Source organism: Brassica rapa, chromosome A02 (assembly GCF_000309985.2).
Source record: "Brassica rapa cultivar Chiifu-401-42 chromosome A02, CAAS_Brap_v3.01, whole genome shotgun sequence".
NCBI lineage: Eukaryota > Viridiplantae > Streptophyta > Magnoliopsida > Brassicales > Brassicaceae > Brassica > Brassica rapa.
The window spans coordinates 11,259,595-11,275,190 of NC_024796.2; the positions used below are offsets into that span (position 1 = coordinate 11,259,595).

A 15,596-nucleotide genomic window follows, 5' to 3' on the forward strand; every position below is an offset into this window, starting at 1 on the left:
GTCTAAACCGGTCTATGGACCAACATCTTCGCTTACCCGGACAATGGACAATGATTGTAGTTAGTTACAGATGACATAATATAATTTTTGGGTTGGTGTAGTTATTTATGTGGATGATGACCAGCATCTGCATACCATCATCATTGTAGTCATTTAATTTATTAGGTGAAGTTTTATCCCATCCTCATGAAATGTTCGTAGTGAAAACTATTATATTTGACTAGATATGTACAATATTATAAAAGTGAAATGAAGCAATAGTGAAAGAAAAAGAAAGATCGAAGTATCTTATTTCTAAACGGAATATTCATCATACATAACTGAACAAGAGAAACCAAAAAATTAACATAAAGAAGTTATTCAGATTAATTACAAAATGAACACGAATACCGAAATAAACCGGAACTGACCGGAATTGAAAACGGTTATGGAGATAGGAAGCAAAAGCAAAAGCAAAGAATGTTCAAAATAGTTTGCAAGGAAAAGTCTCTTTCTTCATCATCCCAAAAAGTCCAACCAAAAACAGAGAGACAACAATGGATCATCATCTTCAACCTTGACACCACCACCATAACCCCTCTCTTTCCCAGAAATCTCGGAGTAAACTCTCAAAATCACAACTTGAGATCCTACCCGGAAAAGATCCGACCGAATGTCTAGGAAGCCCTTCCTCTTCCTCTCATGTCTTCTTCTTCTTCTTGTAGGTTTCTCCGTTGACCTGGGTCAATCCCTCAAGGTCCCCTTCAGCGTCGACGATGTTCTCCCGATGCTTCCTCGCCAAGTCTCCTGGCCCGTCCTCAACAGCTTCCACAGCGCCGTGGATCTGTTGCCCGTCTTCATCGGGTCCTTAACTCCCAACAACAACGCGTCTCTTGAGTGGAAAGGTGCTTGCTTTCACGGCAACGAGGCTCGTCTCGACATCACCCCTAGCGATCGCGACGACCCTGGTCTCGGAGGCGGCCTTCTCCACCTCAAAGTTGGTTCCTTTCTCTTCCTCCTTTGTTGTTTAATCATCAAAGTCTGAAACTTTACGGTCGAAACTAAGCTGTTTGGTTCAATTTTTAGACATATATGACTTGCTGATCATCAAAGTTTGTAGCTTTGTGTGTAAAGTTTGTAGCTTTATGGTCGAAATTAAACTGCTTTGGCACCATTTGGGCAGACATCTGAGGCGCATAGCTTGACTTGTATGGACCTATATGTCTTTGCAACGCCGTATAGGATCACCTGGGACTACTACTTCTCTGCAAGAGATCATACTTTGAGCTTTGATTCATGGGAAGAGACGGCTGAGTTGGACTATGTAAGTTTTTTGAATTAGTTCTCGTCTTGTTATTGGTGTCCTTGATAGACTAATCTGCGAGTGTTTTAGGTGAAGGAGCATGGAGTGTCAGTGTTTCTAATGCCATCAGGGATGCTTGGGACATTGCTTTCTTTGATTGATGTGTTGCCTCTTTTCTCCAACACGGCTTGGGGAGAGAATGCGAACTTGGCTTTCTTGAAGAAGCATATGGGTGCTACGTTTGAGAAGCGGCCTCAGCCTTGGCGGTCTGTGATTAATCCGGAAGATGTGCATTCTGGAGACTTCTTGGCTGTGTCGAAGATTAGAGGAAGGTGGGGTGGGTTTGAGACTTTGGAGAAATGGGTGACTGGTGGTTTCGCTGGTCACACTGCTGTTTGTTTGAAGGATGATTTGGGGAGACTTTGGGTTGGTGAATCTGGTCATGAGAACGAGAAGGGTGAAGAGATCATTGTTGTGATTCCTTGGGATGAATGGTGGGCTCTCACGTTGAAGGATAACTCAAACCCACAAGTAGCTTTGCTTCCTTTGCATCCGGATGTCCGAGGAAAGTTCAACAACACTGCTGCGTGGGAGTATGCGCGGAGCATGTTGGGGAAGCCTTATGGTTATCACAACATGATATTCAGCTGGATCGACACTTTAGGCGATAACTACCCACCTCCCCTTGATGCTCACTTGGTACTTGTACATCTCTGATACTTGTAAAGATCTATCATCATGGCAATAAACAAGTGACATTGGAACTTTCAGGTTATTTCTGTCATGTCTATGTGGACTCGTGTGCAACCTGCATATGCTGCTAATATGTGGAACGAGGCACTCAATAAACGGCTTGGTACTGAGGTATATATATATACAAGCACTTTTTCTCATGCTATTATGAATAGGAGGATAAGCTATAATAAGTTTCTGTTGTTACAGGATCTGGATTTGTATGGGATTCTTGAAGAAACAGCGAGGCGTGGAATGTCATTTGATGAGCTGCTCACCATCCCTGAACAGGATGAGTGGGTTTACAGCGATGGGAAGTCAACAACGTGTGTTGCTTTCATCCTTGCAATGTACAAAGCCGCTGGTGTGTTCGGCCCTCTTGCTGATCATATTCAAGTCACTGAGTTCACTGTGAGTTTCAGTCTTTTACTTCTTTTTTTCCCATGTTACATCACTCTTGAGCGTTGTTTCTTTGGTTTGTTGCAGATCCGAGATGCTTACACTCTGAGGCTATTTGAAGATAATCAGACGAGGCTACCGAGCTGGTGTAACACAGAGAAAGGGAAGCTTGAGTTCTGTCAGATTCTAGGTGAATATAGAATGGAGTTGCCTGGTTATAACACCATTGACCCTTATCCAAACATGAATGAGAACTGCCCTTCTTTGCCTCCTTATTATGAGAGGCCTTCTAAGTGTTAGAAAAAGACTAATCAAAACACGTTTGTCTCTCTGTTTGTGTTTGTCTGCTTTATGTTTGTTTATTTACTAAGCTTTTACCCTTTTAGTTATTAGGGAAACAGAACTTTATGTGAACGAACTTTATGTGAATATATATGATGATGTTTTATTTTATTAGATCTAATGTTGGAAATGTGCTCTCGATTTTGGACCCAGGAATATTTCTTTTGTAATATTCATAAAGAGTACTAAGATTTTTTGGATGAAAATAATGTTTTTTCTAAGTTATAAAACACGCAAATTCATAAAGGAGATTTTAGGATTACTAGGTCGTTAGCGCGGATAGTTTCTATAATATATTCCGACTAATTTTGTTGTGTGATATATCAAATAATAAAGAATTTTCTGTGTAACATACCCGAAAAAAGTAAGTCTTCTCTCTCCTCAAAAGCTTTCTCCTCCATCTCTCTACTAGTCAAGGTTCCGGCGGTTCTCTTCTCCGGTGGTCGCTGCCGCGTCCTTAGCGCGGCCGCCGGAGCCCTCTCCTTTCCGTTGTTGTCTCTCTCTTCTCTGTCTTCTCTCTGTGTTTCTCTGCGGCGGGTATAACTCTTTCTCGGCGTAGATCCGGTTTTTCAGATCTGTCTGCTCTGGAGCTTCTTTAGCCGTGTGTCAGGAGGTGGCACCGCTTGAGGACGACGGTTGCTCCTTCTCGTCTCCGGCGACTGGTTTGTTCTAGGGTTTTCTGTCCGGAGATTTTCATCTGCTGAGGTCGAGTTTCTGTGCGAGTGGAGACGAATGTGGCGTCGATGAGGCTTTCCTGGTGCTTGCGTTCCTTTTCCGGCGTGATTGTACGGCGGCGGTGCGTAAAGCTTCGGTGTTGGTTCAGATCTACGATTTCGCGAGTTTAGGGTCTTTCCCCTTTTGCTCCACTGGTGATCTGTAGTGGAGGCACGTGGAGTTCTATGGAGGTCGCGTTCTGCTCGATCTTCCAGTGTTCTCCGGTGACAGCGTGTGGTTCTAGAGGCGGCGCGTGGTGGCGGCGCGTTAAGGTCCGGCGACACGTGGTGGTGGCGCGTGTTGCTGTTTTTGCTTCATTTGCTCAGTCTGTGAGCAGTATTCCGGTGTACCCGGTTTCCTCGCCTCTACCTTGGGGCTCTCGGCGGTGAGGCCATTCGTCTTCCTCGTTCTGCCTATTTATGTGGGTGACTTTGTCTTGTTTTCCTGTGGTTGTGGTGATTATTCTCTAGTCTCTATGCGGCAGTTGGGCACTCGGGTTTGCTGCTTCTCTTGTAGGTTCACTTCCGGAGGGTTAGCTATTGTGCGGTCCGCTCTCTCTATATGAGATTTCGGTTCAAGGGGTGTATACGGTCACGAAAGGTCGGGTTTGGAGACGGCAATTTTCAGGCCTGCTTTTCGAACGACGGCATCGTCGCGTGAAGGCTCTCTCTCGTGCCGTCGGTGGTGCGTCTGTCTGGTTTGGTAGTAAGTTCGTGCTTTGATTCTTCGAGTTGGTTTGTGTTGGGATGGTTGGTTGGAAGCTGCAGGAGCCGTAGCTTCTAGGTTTGAGGGCGCCTATCTCTCGGTAGCTCGTGGCAACCAGCTTCTTGTTTTCGACCTTCCGGCTCCGCTTGGTCTTAGCCTGTCTCGTTGTTTAGCTAGTTAATAGGTTTGTTCACTCTTCTTCGGTTGCATTTCAATGTTGCTTTTAGTCCGTCTGTTTAGTTTCGATTATGCATTCTGCTACTAGTTTCTTTGTAAATTCTGTCACAAATTGAAAATTGGTATAATACTTAACATTTTACCAAAAAAAAAAAAAAAAAAAAGAATTTTCTGTGTTTATAAACTATTGAGTGTGTAGGATATAATATAAAAAGAGACATGCTCTGGCTTTTGTTATTTGAACATTGCATATAGGTTTTTTTGTCGCATTTTTTGTAATGACTTTTTTTGGTTAGTTGGACCAAATTATCAAAATTGAATTCAGAATACATAAAGATGTCGGGAAGTTATTCTTATTTTTTTTTTCTTGATTATAATCTTATAAGTTGTAGATTGTAAGTTTAGCTCCAACTCATGTATTGAACTAACTCTTATTTTTCCTTTGAAGACTTTGATGTTTATTGTTGTAAGTAAAACTGTGTGGCTGAGATTGAAGCTAATAGTAATTTTTATGCAAATAAGAATTATTAATCAGTATGTATCAGACATTTAAGTTTGTATTTTTTTTTAATATATGTTAGGGATAATACTTGTCACCATGACAACTTAATATCTCCGATTACTTATGATTTGCAGCTCATTGAACATAAATTATTGGCTGTCATATAGTGTAAGATCCACATCTTGACGATTAGTGCCAACACCTAATTTTTTTATGTCAAAATAGAATCATCCAAGAGCTTAAGAAACAACTTATTTGCTTTAAGTTCTAAATTTGCTTCTTAGAAAGCAATCAAAAGATTTTAAAGTCAGAACAATTCGTTTGAGACTGGATCATTGAGTGACTATAAAAAACTGCTTATGCTTTAAAGTTAACTATAAAAATTGCTACAAATGCAAAAAGATTTCCAGAATGGTTTTAGAGACTCTTATAGCCATTCCTAGTTGTGAGATTGACCATATTACTACATCTTTTTTATATAGGTATATACGCTTAGCAAATTAAATATGTTTTGAATATTAGTTTCATAATCCAAATGAAAAAAAAAAGTAAATACTTTTTTTGTTCTTACTTTGTATAATATTTTAGCTAATTACTATATTTTAGACTTAAAATTTTTATTAGATCTTAAATATATTTCAACTTTCAGAATGATACAAACCAAGATAATAAAAATACGTACATTTCACAGAATTACTAAATGTAGTACTTTTATATGCTTAGAGAAAAAATATAATTTTATGTCTTCCAATGTTAGTTGGACTCTAAATATTTTGTAATTCATGCCTAACAAATTGTATATATTTAAGAATGTTAGTCTAATAATGCAGTGATGAAAAGAAAATCATTCTTATCTATTCGGTCTGTTATCATTAATGTAAAACCATTTAATTGTGTATATTTTTCTGTATTTGTCTCTTATTTTATTGATAAAACATTTTAAAAAATTTAGAGTTAAGAAAATATTTACTTATGTTTTTTTTGTCCTTTTATTTTACATAATCTTTTTCCGTGTGTTTAAACTGTGTTTTTTTTATCAAGGATTACTTTTGGAATGACTAGCATATAGATTCATATGCATGTCCTCTCTTTGTTATGCCTGCAGACAACAACATCAATTGCAGTTTGTCATTCAGTTACAAACTGTGAGCGTCTCTTGTTTTTTTTTGTGGTCGATAAAGAAAAGTGAATTGTTTTTGGTTTTCTTCTTAGCAAACAGTGACATTCTTGTTTATTATGATTAGAAAATGATGTATATATAATTAATTCTAATTTATTATGTGTCAAAGGCTGAAAATATTAATTTAAAATGATAAAAACTTATGAATGGATCGAATATATAAGTGTTGTTCGATGTAGCATCTGCACATAAAATTTTGAAGACAAATATGCATCAACTACAACTAGAGATCTTATATGTTGGTTCATGATTTTCAGTATAACAATAAGCAAAATAGATTCCTTAAAAAATGGATAGATATAACAGAATATAAATAAAACTTGGGGTCAAATGAACAAACACTAATTTTTCGAAAAAGTTAGAATTTTTCATAATACAAAGTTAATTGGTGACATCCGATAAAATGAAACTACTTTGTGTTTGCGAAATTGTGTTAATATGTCTTATGAGTGGCTATGGAATAAACAATAGCAATTAGTATGAGATGCTATAGTAACATTATTTATCCATGTACTCATTCACCAAGCTAATAACGCCATAGTCAGAATGAGAATGATCATGAGATTGCTTAACATAATCATGAAACACAAGATAACACGTTGATTCATAACATGGCTCTGAATGGAATAAAGTGGTTTAAACATTGTGTTTTTAGCGGATTATCTCACCTTATGTGCTAGTTTTTTATATAATGTATACTCTATAGTTTGCCAAATTATCACCTCATTGCTATGTATACGTAAATAGTTAAATGATATTTTATTCTAGTTATTTGTTAGCGATTAGTCGATAGTTTTAGATATATCATATATGAATAAGCGATACATGAAAATGATGGCTACACACCACGTATGATTATGAATAAGTAATGATTTGTTAATTCACATATCTCGGTTAAAGTCTTCATGTCCAGAGCTAGATAGATACGGCTGAAACATTAGAACTGACCCCCAATTTTTTTGGATATTTTTTAATATCTATCTATACTATTATTTGTGAAGTAAACTTTTGGAATCGAGCTCTTCCGTTAAAAGTTAGAGTGGTTAATAACGTTTATACCCTTAATGAATAAAATGTATAACTAAATTAAAAAATAAAAACGAAATTTTAATTTATTTGATTAGATAATTGATTAAAATTAATAATAGTAAGAATTATCCAAAATCTGAAAATATAATTTAAAAAATAGTAATTTATGTATATATTGTATTGTTATCTGAAAAAGTGTTTTAGTAAAAAGTTAAAAACATGATTTATAAAACTAAATATTAATCAAATAAAATTCTTAATTAAATAATTTAAAATAGAATATTGAATTATCCAAAATCTAAAAATATAATTAAAAAATCTATATATATATTGTATTGTTATCTGAAAAAGTATTTTAGTAAAAAGTTAAAAACATAAATTACATAATTAATAAATCAAATAATTTTTACGTCACTCACATCAAACCTAGTGTATGATAAATTAATGATTTATTTTTCCTTAAAAATAATGAACTCACTCGACATTCAGTAGTGGAACAATTCATAATTTGAAATTATAATTCCAAAATATGTTCGACACTCGAGAGTGGAATGTGATCTTTATTAATTTTTACATATAGATCGAACATATGTAAATGGTTGTCGGATGTAAGAATATCTAACATTGACGACAAAAAAAAAAGAATATCTAACATTTGGTTCAGGATAACAATTAACCAAATAAATGCCTCAATAAAAGGTGGACATAATTTAATATAAATAAAACTAGCGGTTAAATGTGAAACTAGTTAATAACTCTGAGGGCATCTCTTGCAATTTCGAAGCCACCAATTGAATCGAGCAGGCCCTCCTCTCTTGGTTCGCAAGCACTGCGCAGAGAGAGAGAGTCTCCGTCGCAAAGAGTCTTCGTCTCCAGTCATCACGTATAACTCCAGTTTCGTCTCTCCGTATATCGTATAAACCTCTCAGTAATCGAATCCATATGGTTAGGGTTTGAAGGTGGTAAGTGAGAGTTTCGTCAAATGTCAGAAGGTTCTCGTCGGAGCAGGGTCACTATCACTCTAGGCCGTAGCGGCCAGGTACGTCTCTTCATCCATCCCACTGTTCCTATCCTAGCTAAGAATCGATTTAGTACAAGTGGATGTAGAAAAGTGTGTTTCATCTTGGATATCGCTTATGCAGGTGGTAAGTCGAGATGGAAGTGATTTAGAGGATGAGTTGCCCAGAGTTGGGACCAAGCGTTCTGTCAAAGAGAGATTAGGGAACCTGTTGGATAGTGATGCCGTCACTAAAAGGTGTTTCCTTTTTCCTTTGAGTTCATGGGGATGAGAACAATGAGTGTTGGTTGATGCAATCATATTGATTTCTATGATTGTCAGTGAAAGTTAGGCCTTTTCTTTGGGTTCATGGAGCTGGTAATAATGAGTATTGTAAGGATTGCTTTGTGTGTTTTAGATTTTAGTCAATCACTGAAAATACAGTGATTTCTCTTTTTGTTTTGTTTTGTTTTGTGTAGGCAAAGAGGGGAAGCTAGTTTCAGCGGAAATGGTATAGATATATACTGGATAGTTGATGCACTCTAGCATCTTTGCTGATTCTTTTCTGACGCCTACTACTGCTCTTATGTTACTAAGATTTGCAGATAAGTAAAAATGATCTCCGCTTCAAACTGTTGCAAAGAAATGCCAAGAGACGAACTCAGAGCGATGGAGGCAGCAGCACTATGGATCTTCGTCAAAAGCTTCTCTCCAAGAGTGAGCAGCCTCCTCCTCCTCGTAGCCTTGATAGCCGTCCTCGCATGGCTGAGCCAAGGGATGGCCCGTTACCTCCTCCTTCAGGAACTGTCCGTGGTCCCTCCTCGCACATGCTTTCATCAGGCAGTAACTATTCTCCTCGGACTCGGGATGATATACCAAGGAGATCTCCAGAGAGGCTTTTGGGTAGTTCCAGGGGCCGATCGCCTCCAAGGAACGCTGGAAGTATCAGTGGCACTCCAAGGGCGCTATCACCGCCAAGGAACACCAGAAGCTTTAGTGGTGGTTCTAGGGCTGCTCTATCGCCGCCAAGAAACGCTGGAAGAATAGTTGGCCATCCAAGGGATCTATCAGTATCACCACCTAGACATGCTGGAAGAATGATTGGCAATCCAAGGGATCTATCAGTATCACCTCTTAGAAATGCTGGAAGAATAAGTAGCCATCCAAGGGACCTATCACCACCAAGAACTGCTGGAAGAATAAGTAGCCATCCAAGGGACCTATCACCACCAAGAACTGCTGGAAGAATAAGTAGCCATCCAAGGGATCTATCATCTCCAAGACATGCTGGAAGAATGATTGGCCATCCAAGGGATCTATCAGCATCACCGCCTAGAAATGCTGGAAGAATGATTGCTCATCCAAGGGATCTTTCACCGCCAAGAAATGTTGGAAGAATAAGTGGCCATCCAAGGGATATATCACCATCAGGACATGCTGGAATAATAAGTGGTCATCCAAGGGATCTATCACCGGCAAGGATCACAAGTAGCTTCAGTAGTGGCTATAGGACTATGTCCCCAACTAGAAATGTAGGAAGCAGCTACATGAGCTCTTCTCGGAGGTTTTCCCCTCCTAGGAATCCTGGAAGCTACATGGGTTCTTCAATGGGTTCGCCTCCATCAAGGAACGTAGATGATTTTAATGGACGAAGCAGGATGCTTGATGATGTGAGAGCCTCACCGTATGGATTCAGAGGTGTCCTAAATAGTCAAGCACCAACAAGCGGCCCTACTTTCGCCAGGCCAATGTTACCTCCTCCGGTCCCAAACCCTCATCTGTTACCTCCTTTGAGTCAGCTTCCTCCATTTGGAAGTATTATGCAGAACAGTCCCTTCCCTGTAAGATCCTTTTTCTTCTTCTCACTTAATTTGTGCTCAGATAGTCAAAACTTGTATGCCTTGCTCATCTTATACATGTGTGATATAACATGTGTCATGTATATCTTCTTGGTGGTATAACAGGTGGAAGAGCCTCTAACAGTAGACACTTTTCTAGATTCACTTGGACTTGGAAGATACTCCCTTGCCTTTAAGAGAGAGGAAGTAAGTGTGACATTCCATCCTTGTCTAAAAGTTTCTTCATTATTCATCAATCATCAATCATCTATAACAAAGCTCCACTAATATTGACAACAGGTGGATATGAACACAATAAAGCAGATGAAAGAAAGTGATCTAAAAGATCTCATCATACCAATGGTACTCTCTCCTTTTGATCTAAAACAACTAAGAGTGATTTGTTCTTTGAGCAGATTTCTTGAACTTTTTGTACCATTCCATTGATTCTAATGCAGGGGCCAAGGAAGAGGATTCTTCAAGCGATAGCCTGTCTTCCAAGATAATAGCTATGAGAAACTGGTGTGGTGGTCTCTTGTTGATTCTCACTCTTTTGGTCTTTGATGGCCTTTTTTTGGAGATCCAAACTATGGGAATGTTTTTTGAGATTCAGAATCGAAACTCTTCTCTCCGGATATTAACTGTTAGGCAGAATTTTCCTCTGTAGTTCTTCTCTGTGATGCAGTTTTTTTTATTTTGGACAAGTTGTTGACAGAACTTAACTACTTGTCCAGGGTTTCGTGTCTTATTTTGAAATGCAACTGGCACGAGAGCTGTTTCTCATTATACATAAGCGACCAACACGCATATATAAAAAAAGCTTATGGCTAGTTTATTTTGACCCTCATGTCCAATGCCATTGGTCTTCTAAGTATTAGGATACGTAACACTTGTGTAATCAATAATAGTACAACTTGAAGGAAGCTTTTGTCAATTTAGATTTTCGACCAATAACTCTTTATTCATTTTGAAATTTGTTTCTTTGCATTGTCTTTTGCTTTTGAGCCTCTAAATTGACACATTAAAAGATTACTTTATATGGTACAAGATATGAGCCCGTTGCGTTACAACGGGTTTCGTTTGATGTTTTAATTTAATAAAAACCATAAAATAATAAATCGTTTTATTATAATTTTATGATTTTTTTATTTGTTGTATGAAAGTAAGAAAGTATGTGTTGCTTAGAACAATGGCAGAGCACATAAATATTATGTTAAAACTCGTAAAGGGTAATCTGGTAATTCTTGTAGGACTTTGGTTTAAAGTTGGCTGGAACCAATCTGGCATCTGCGCGATTCACCGTCGATTGACACACAGACACTCTCAATGGCTTATTAATGTTTATTTTGTTAGTTTAAGTTATATATGGAATATTAATTTCATTTTTAATATAATTATGGAAATATTAATATTTTCTATAAATAATAAGCTATTATAACGATGTGTCATAGTATGATCGGTTGTTTTAAATCCTACATGACGCTTTCAATGGACGTTAACTTTTATAGATTTTTACATGGTCATGAGCACGAGTGCACTGATGTGGAGGCCTTTGTAAAGGCGGGAATCAAATTCATCCTGCTGCAGCTTGTTTCATAAGGGGAATTGGGAACTAAGACGATCTAGACAGAAGCTGTGATAAGCAAATGGTTATTTCAACAGGTTCATTAATAACGGCCAGTGGGGACTTGAGTTGAAGGTGTGTAATAACCATTAGCTTCTTAGTGGTATTCAGTTTGTCGATCATGTTTAGATTTGTTTTCCGAACGGTTTACAAATGAACCGGATTGGTTTGCACATACAAAAAACATCAACACACTTTCTGTTTCTGTTACAGCAACTATCTCTTTTAAAAAAAAGAAACCAATAACCCTCTACTCCCGAAAGTCACAAGATACTACACATAACCATACCATTAGCAGTTGAGCCTTACATAAGTGGAAAATCCCCACACGTGCAGATGGTGCAGTCTCTCATCTGATTCTGAACGATCCATACATCATTTCCTGACGGTGCTGCGACCTGAAACGTGTTATTGTCTAACGGCATTACAACGTAAGCAATAGAGGCTTTCCTGAACTCTTCAAGCTTGTCCGTGACGGGTTTGACGTACACATGGCCGCAACTAAGTTAAACGTGTTATCCCTTTGTAACTTAATAGCTATAGCAGTCCTCTGTCTTTTCAAGGACCTACCAATAACTCCATCAGATTTAACTTCCACATTCTTGATACAAGGGTGTTTGTTTTCTTGGAACCTCGAGCATTGTCTCCAAACTTCTTCCACTGTCCAACAACTGAAGGATAAGGACCAAATATTTGTTTCATCTGAGTATGACACTGAACTGTTCACAGATTCAAGATTCTCTTCAGCAACTTCTTCCACATCAGACCTATCATGTTCCTCTTCCCATCCACGCGTGTTTCTACTGCAGCCTGGAATGAAATCTCTATTTCGCTTCACAGCTTGTTTCGGAGACCTTACATTGGATTAGAATCACGGCTCGGTTCACTGGGAGAGTCTACCACTTGTGTCTCATCTACTTCTTTGTCTGAATCATCCCATGAATCAACAAAAGTATATCTTCTTCAACATTAGAAACTGCTTCTAGTTCTAAACCAAAAAAAAAAAAAACGGAAGCTCATCATAGACTGTATCTGAGTATAGCTTCTCAGACGCTGATTAGTTCGGAGAGAAATCCACAACCTGATATTTTTATTTGCTTTATAACCTTACCAAATTATAACCACTTCCCAGTGAACTGCTCCAAAAACCTTTGAAAACAAAAGATCTTTGGCTTAGCTTACATACAACCTAAGGGAGAAAGATTGGACAAATGCTAATCTACATGTTTGCATCAATCTTGCCTTTGAAATCAACAAGAGAAAACCCTCTACTACAGACATGATCCTTAGTCTTCTTACTCCCAGACACAGTTGGTGCTATCTTCAAGACACCACTCACTCACTTCTTTAAAAGCAGCTTTAAGGTCTCTCTGAACACATTCTTCTTCTTAGCAATATTGGTCACACCACCAACACGGAACCCAGTTTGAGTTTCTCCAAGTCCTTTCATTACAAAAACAACCCAACAAGCTAAAATGAGATCTTCTCAGCTACTAAAAGTCAAGTCGGAAAGAAGAAAACGTATCTTTGTTGGATTCGATGAAAAGTAGAAGAACACAAGGAGAAAGATGACTGAAGACAAGAAAAAAAAATGAGAACGGAGCAGAACGAAATCGCAGAGGGAAGCTCTCCGTTCATTCTTGTGTGTTTCGTCATCTTCTCCTTCCTCCTTTTCGCCGGAGAAGATGACCTCATGAGAAAGCCCATTATTTAACTTTATTCATGTGGTATTTAATGGGTTTATTTGGGATTCAACTCAAGCCCATTAAGACAGAATTATATCTATTATGCCCATAGTTTCTGTAACCAAGTTTGATGTGACACCATAATTGTAATGTTGCTTGCTCGCATTTAGCAGCCTCACCAATAATTTACATGGGATCATATACTATAATGGATTTTACTGAAATATTTAGGAATGTGAGACAGCATCTTGAATAGGCAGGCACCAGGTTTCATGAACTTCATTAATAATTTATACTCCATCTGTTCTCTAAAGGTTGTCATTTTGAAAATTTTGTTTCTTGTTACACAAAAATATATTTTAAAATTTTAATAAAATATTTTTTTTAAATATAATAAAAATATATAATTTCAAATCTGGATTGTCGAAATATTTTAATTAACATATGAATTTAATTACTAACTAAAATAATATTTTATTAGTTTGTGTGAGGGTGTCAATTAAAATGACACTTTTGTAAACATATGGAAGGGTCTGACTGGTGACTATTCGGGAAACAAGAGGAACAAATAAAAAATGAATGTTCGGGAATAAAATAGCAGAAATGAAAAGGAATGGTTGTTCCTTATCAATTTTAACAAGGAATACATTTTGTTCTTTAATTCTCTACAAAAAAAGTAATGAAAGGGAATGAGAAAGAATTATTATTCCTTGTTAATGGTGATTTTTTTTTATGAACGTTAGGGAATGCATTATTCCTCGCCGTTCCCTGTTCACCATTCATACCCATATGTTTTTTTCTCGCCTGTTTAACTAATGTTGATTTGATTAGCCGTGACGGAATCAAAGGAAGCGACTAGACTCATTAATCGAAATGTGAGAATATAAAAAAAAATTTCAAAGTAAATATCAAAGTAAACTAAAAGTATAGAAAAAAAAAACAGTGCACAAAATACAAAAAAAAGCTAGGCTGTGTGTAGACCCATTATAGAGGGATGGGGATTAAGCTTTGTACATATTTACGTGTCCATTTTGGAATTGGACTAGTTCTTGATTTGAAGTCATGAGATCTCTCTCAATGGGACCGTTTCTTCATACATGTTGGTCCGTGTCACATGTGTGGTTTGTGTACGTATCGTATACTTATAAATACGTACCGTGTTAATGTTATATGTCTACACAAGTCAAAACATAAACCTGCTTGCATATATTGCCTAAGGGTTAATTGTGTTAGAATTTGGTTTTACATAATACGTATCACCAACCAATAATCAATCTATTACTTAACTTAGTGTGAAAGAAAGAAATGCAACATATCAGAACTATTATATAGTCAAACATGCATGAGACTTTTACATTAAAATCATCCTATTGTTAATTAGTCTTATGAATATTAGAGTTAGACCATCATTATCGCTGGTATTTAGGGGGTTTCTTATGTTAATAATGCATTTAAAATAAATCAAAAACACTAATATACACAAGAGACGTCGCTTATTTTGGCTACGCAAGATACGGTCTTTTGAAGACACGTGTAGGCAGGGGATGATACCGTCCTGACTCTCGGTCTCTCTCTATCGCGAAGAAGGAAGAAAGAAGAAGAAGCCATGGCAGAGACCTCGTCTCTCGGAGACTGAAACCAACCCACGTCAAAGAGATCCTGATCGGAACCATAGACGAACTCAAACTGGGTCTGAGGTTCTTCAATTTCCTCGGCCTGCACAGAGGATTCGACCACTCGACGGCGTCGTTCTGCGTCTTGATCCACGCTCTGGTCCAATCCAATCTCTTTTGGCCGGCCTCGTCGCTCCTGCAGACGTTTCTCCTCCGGGGGCTTAACCCAAGCGAGGCTTTTCACGTGCTTTACACCTGTTACGAGAAGTGTAAGCTTGGTTCGAGTTCAAGCTCGAGTTTTGATTTGTTGATTCAGCATTATGTACGAAGTAGGATAGGTTTAGATGGCGTTTTGGTGTTTAGGTTCATGACGAAAGTTGGTTTACTGCCTCAAGTGAGAACCTTGAGCGCGTTGTTACATGGTTTAGTTCATTGTAGGCATTACGGTTTGGTGATGGAGGTGTTGAGGAGACTATCATGCTTTGTTCTCAGCAGCTCAAGATGTCGCCGAGGTAAACATATTAGAAAAACTCTTGCTTAAAGGTGTTGAACTAAATTGATCATATCTTGGTTCTTATGTAGTGCCTTGATAAAAGCCAGAAGAATCTGTTGGCCTTGATAGAGCGAGTGTCAGGTTTCTCTTAACACAGTAGACAGCGTGGAGACGTTTGTTTCTGATATTAATAATGGGAGATGGGACTCTGTTCTTCCTCAAGTGTCTCAGCTTAAGCTTTCCAGGAATAAACTAGAAGACCTTTATGAACAGGTTTTTGCTTT

General features: G+C 37.8%; 2 protein-coding genes and 1 long non-coding RNA gene across 7 annotated transcripts; 2 read left to right on the forward strand and 1 right to left on the reverse strand.

The window, feature by feature from the left end:
• The first annotated feature begins 461 nt into the window (after window positions 1–461).
• Window positions 462–2,871, forward strand: LOC103852633. The gene is made up of 6 exons (XM_009129527.3): window positions 462–976; window positions 1,163–1,303; window positions 1,373–1,981; window positions 2,054–2,146; window positions 2,225–2,425; window positions 2,501–2,871. Exons 1-6 carry the CDS (start codon window positions 653–655, stop codon window positions 2,711–2,713), a joined length of 1,581 nt encoding a protein of 526 aa, XP_009127775.1. The 5' UTR covers window positions 462–652; the 3' UTR covers window positions 2,714–2,871.
• Window positions 2,872–7,719: 4,848 nt separating this feature from the next.
• Window positions 7,720–10,683, forward strand: LOC103852634 (histone-lysine N-methyltransferase 2D). Of its 4 annotated transcripts, none has more exons than XM_033285587.1 (8): window positions 7,720–8,101; window positions 8,205–8,317; window positions 8,539–8,570; window positions 8,657–9,119; window positions 9,174–9,900; window positions 10,024–10,104; window positions 10,198–10,260; window positions 10,356–10,683. In XM_033285587.1, the coding sequence occupies exons 1-8, from the start codon at window positions 8,045–8,047 to the stop codon at window positions 10,401–10,403; spliced, it is 1,584 nt and encodes a 527-aa protein (XP_033141478.1). In that variant the 5' UTR covers window positions 7,720–8,044; the 3' UTR covers window positions 10,404–10,683. The 4 variants fall into 4 exon arrangements, with proteins under 4 accessions (XP_033141478.1, XP_033141477.1, XP_009127776.2 ...); XM_009129528.3 differs by having other exon boundaries at window positions 7,810–7,945; window positions 8,013–8,101; window positions 8,657–9,900; XM_009129529.3 differs by having other exon boundaries at window positions 7,840–7,945; window positions 8,022–8,101; window positions 8,657–9,900.
• A 921-nt stretch (window positions 10,684–11,604) lies between these two features.
• Window positions 11,605–14,422, reverse strand: LOC103852635. Of its 2 annotated transcripts, none has more exons than XR_004455557.1 (2): window positions 12,603–14,422; window positions 11,605–12,497 (listed from the first exon to the last, which is right to left on the reverse strand). It is a non-coding gene; the product is annotated as an uncharacterized LOC103852635 (long non-coding RNA). The 2 variants fall into 2 exon arrangements; XR_001957260.2 differs by having other exon boundaries at window positions 11,605–12,509.
• Window positions 14,423–15,596: the final 1,174 nt, after the last annotated feature.

Coding starts and splice junctions, on each gene's coding strand:
- LOC103852634 (XM_033285586.1), top strand. CDS start 8,045: ATGTCAGAAGGTTCTCGTCGGAGCAGGGTCACTATCACTCTAGGCCGT. Junction 8,102..8,204: donor CTCTAGGCCGTAGCGGCCAG/GTACGTCTCTTC, acceptor TCGCTTATGCAG/GTGGTAAGTCGAGATGGAAG. Junction 10,105..10,197: donor TTGCCTTTAAGAGAGAGGAA/GTAAGTGTGACA, acceptor TATTGACAACAG/GTGGATATGAACACAATAAA.
- LOC103852633 (XM_009129527.3), top strand. CDS start 653: ATGTCTAGGAAGCCCTTCCTCTTCCTCTCATGTCTTCTTCTTCTTCTT. Junction 1,982..2,053: donor CTCCCCTTGATGCTCACTTG/GTACTTGTACAT, acceptor TGGAACTTTCAG/GTTATTTCTGTCATGTCTAT. Junction 2,426..2,500: donor TTCAAGTCACTGAGTTCACT/GTGAGTTTCAGT, acceptor GGTTTGTTGCAG/ATCCGAGATGCTTACACTCT.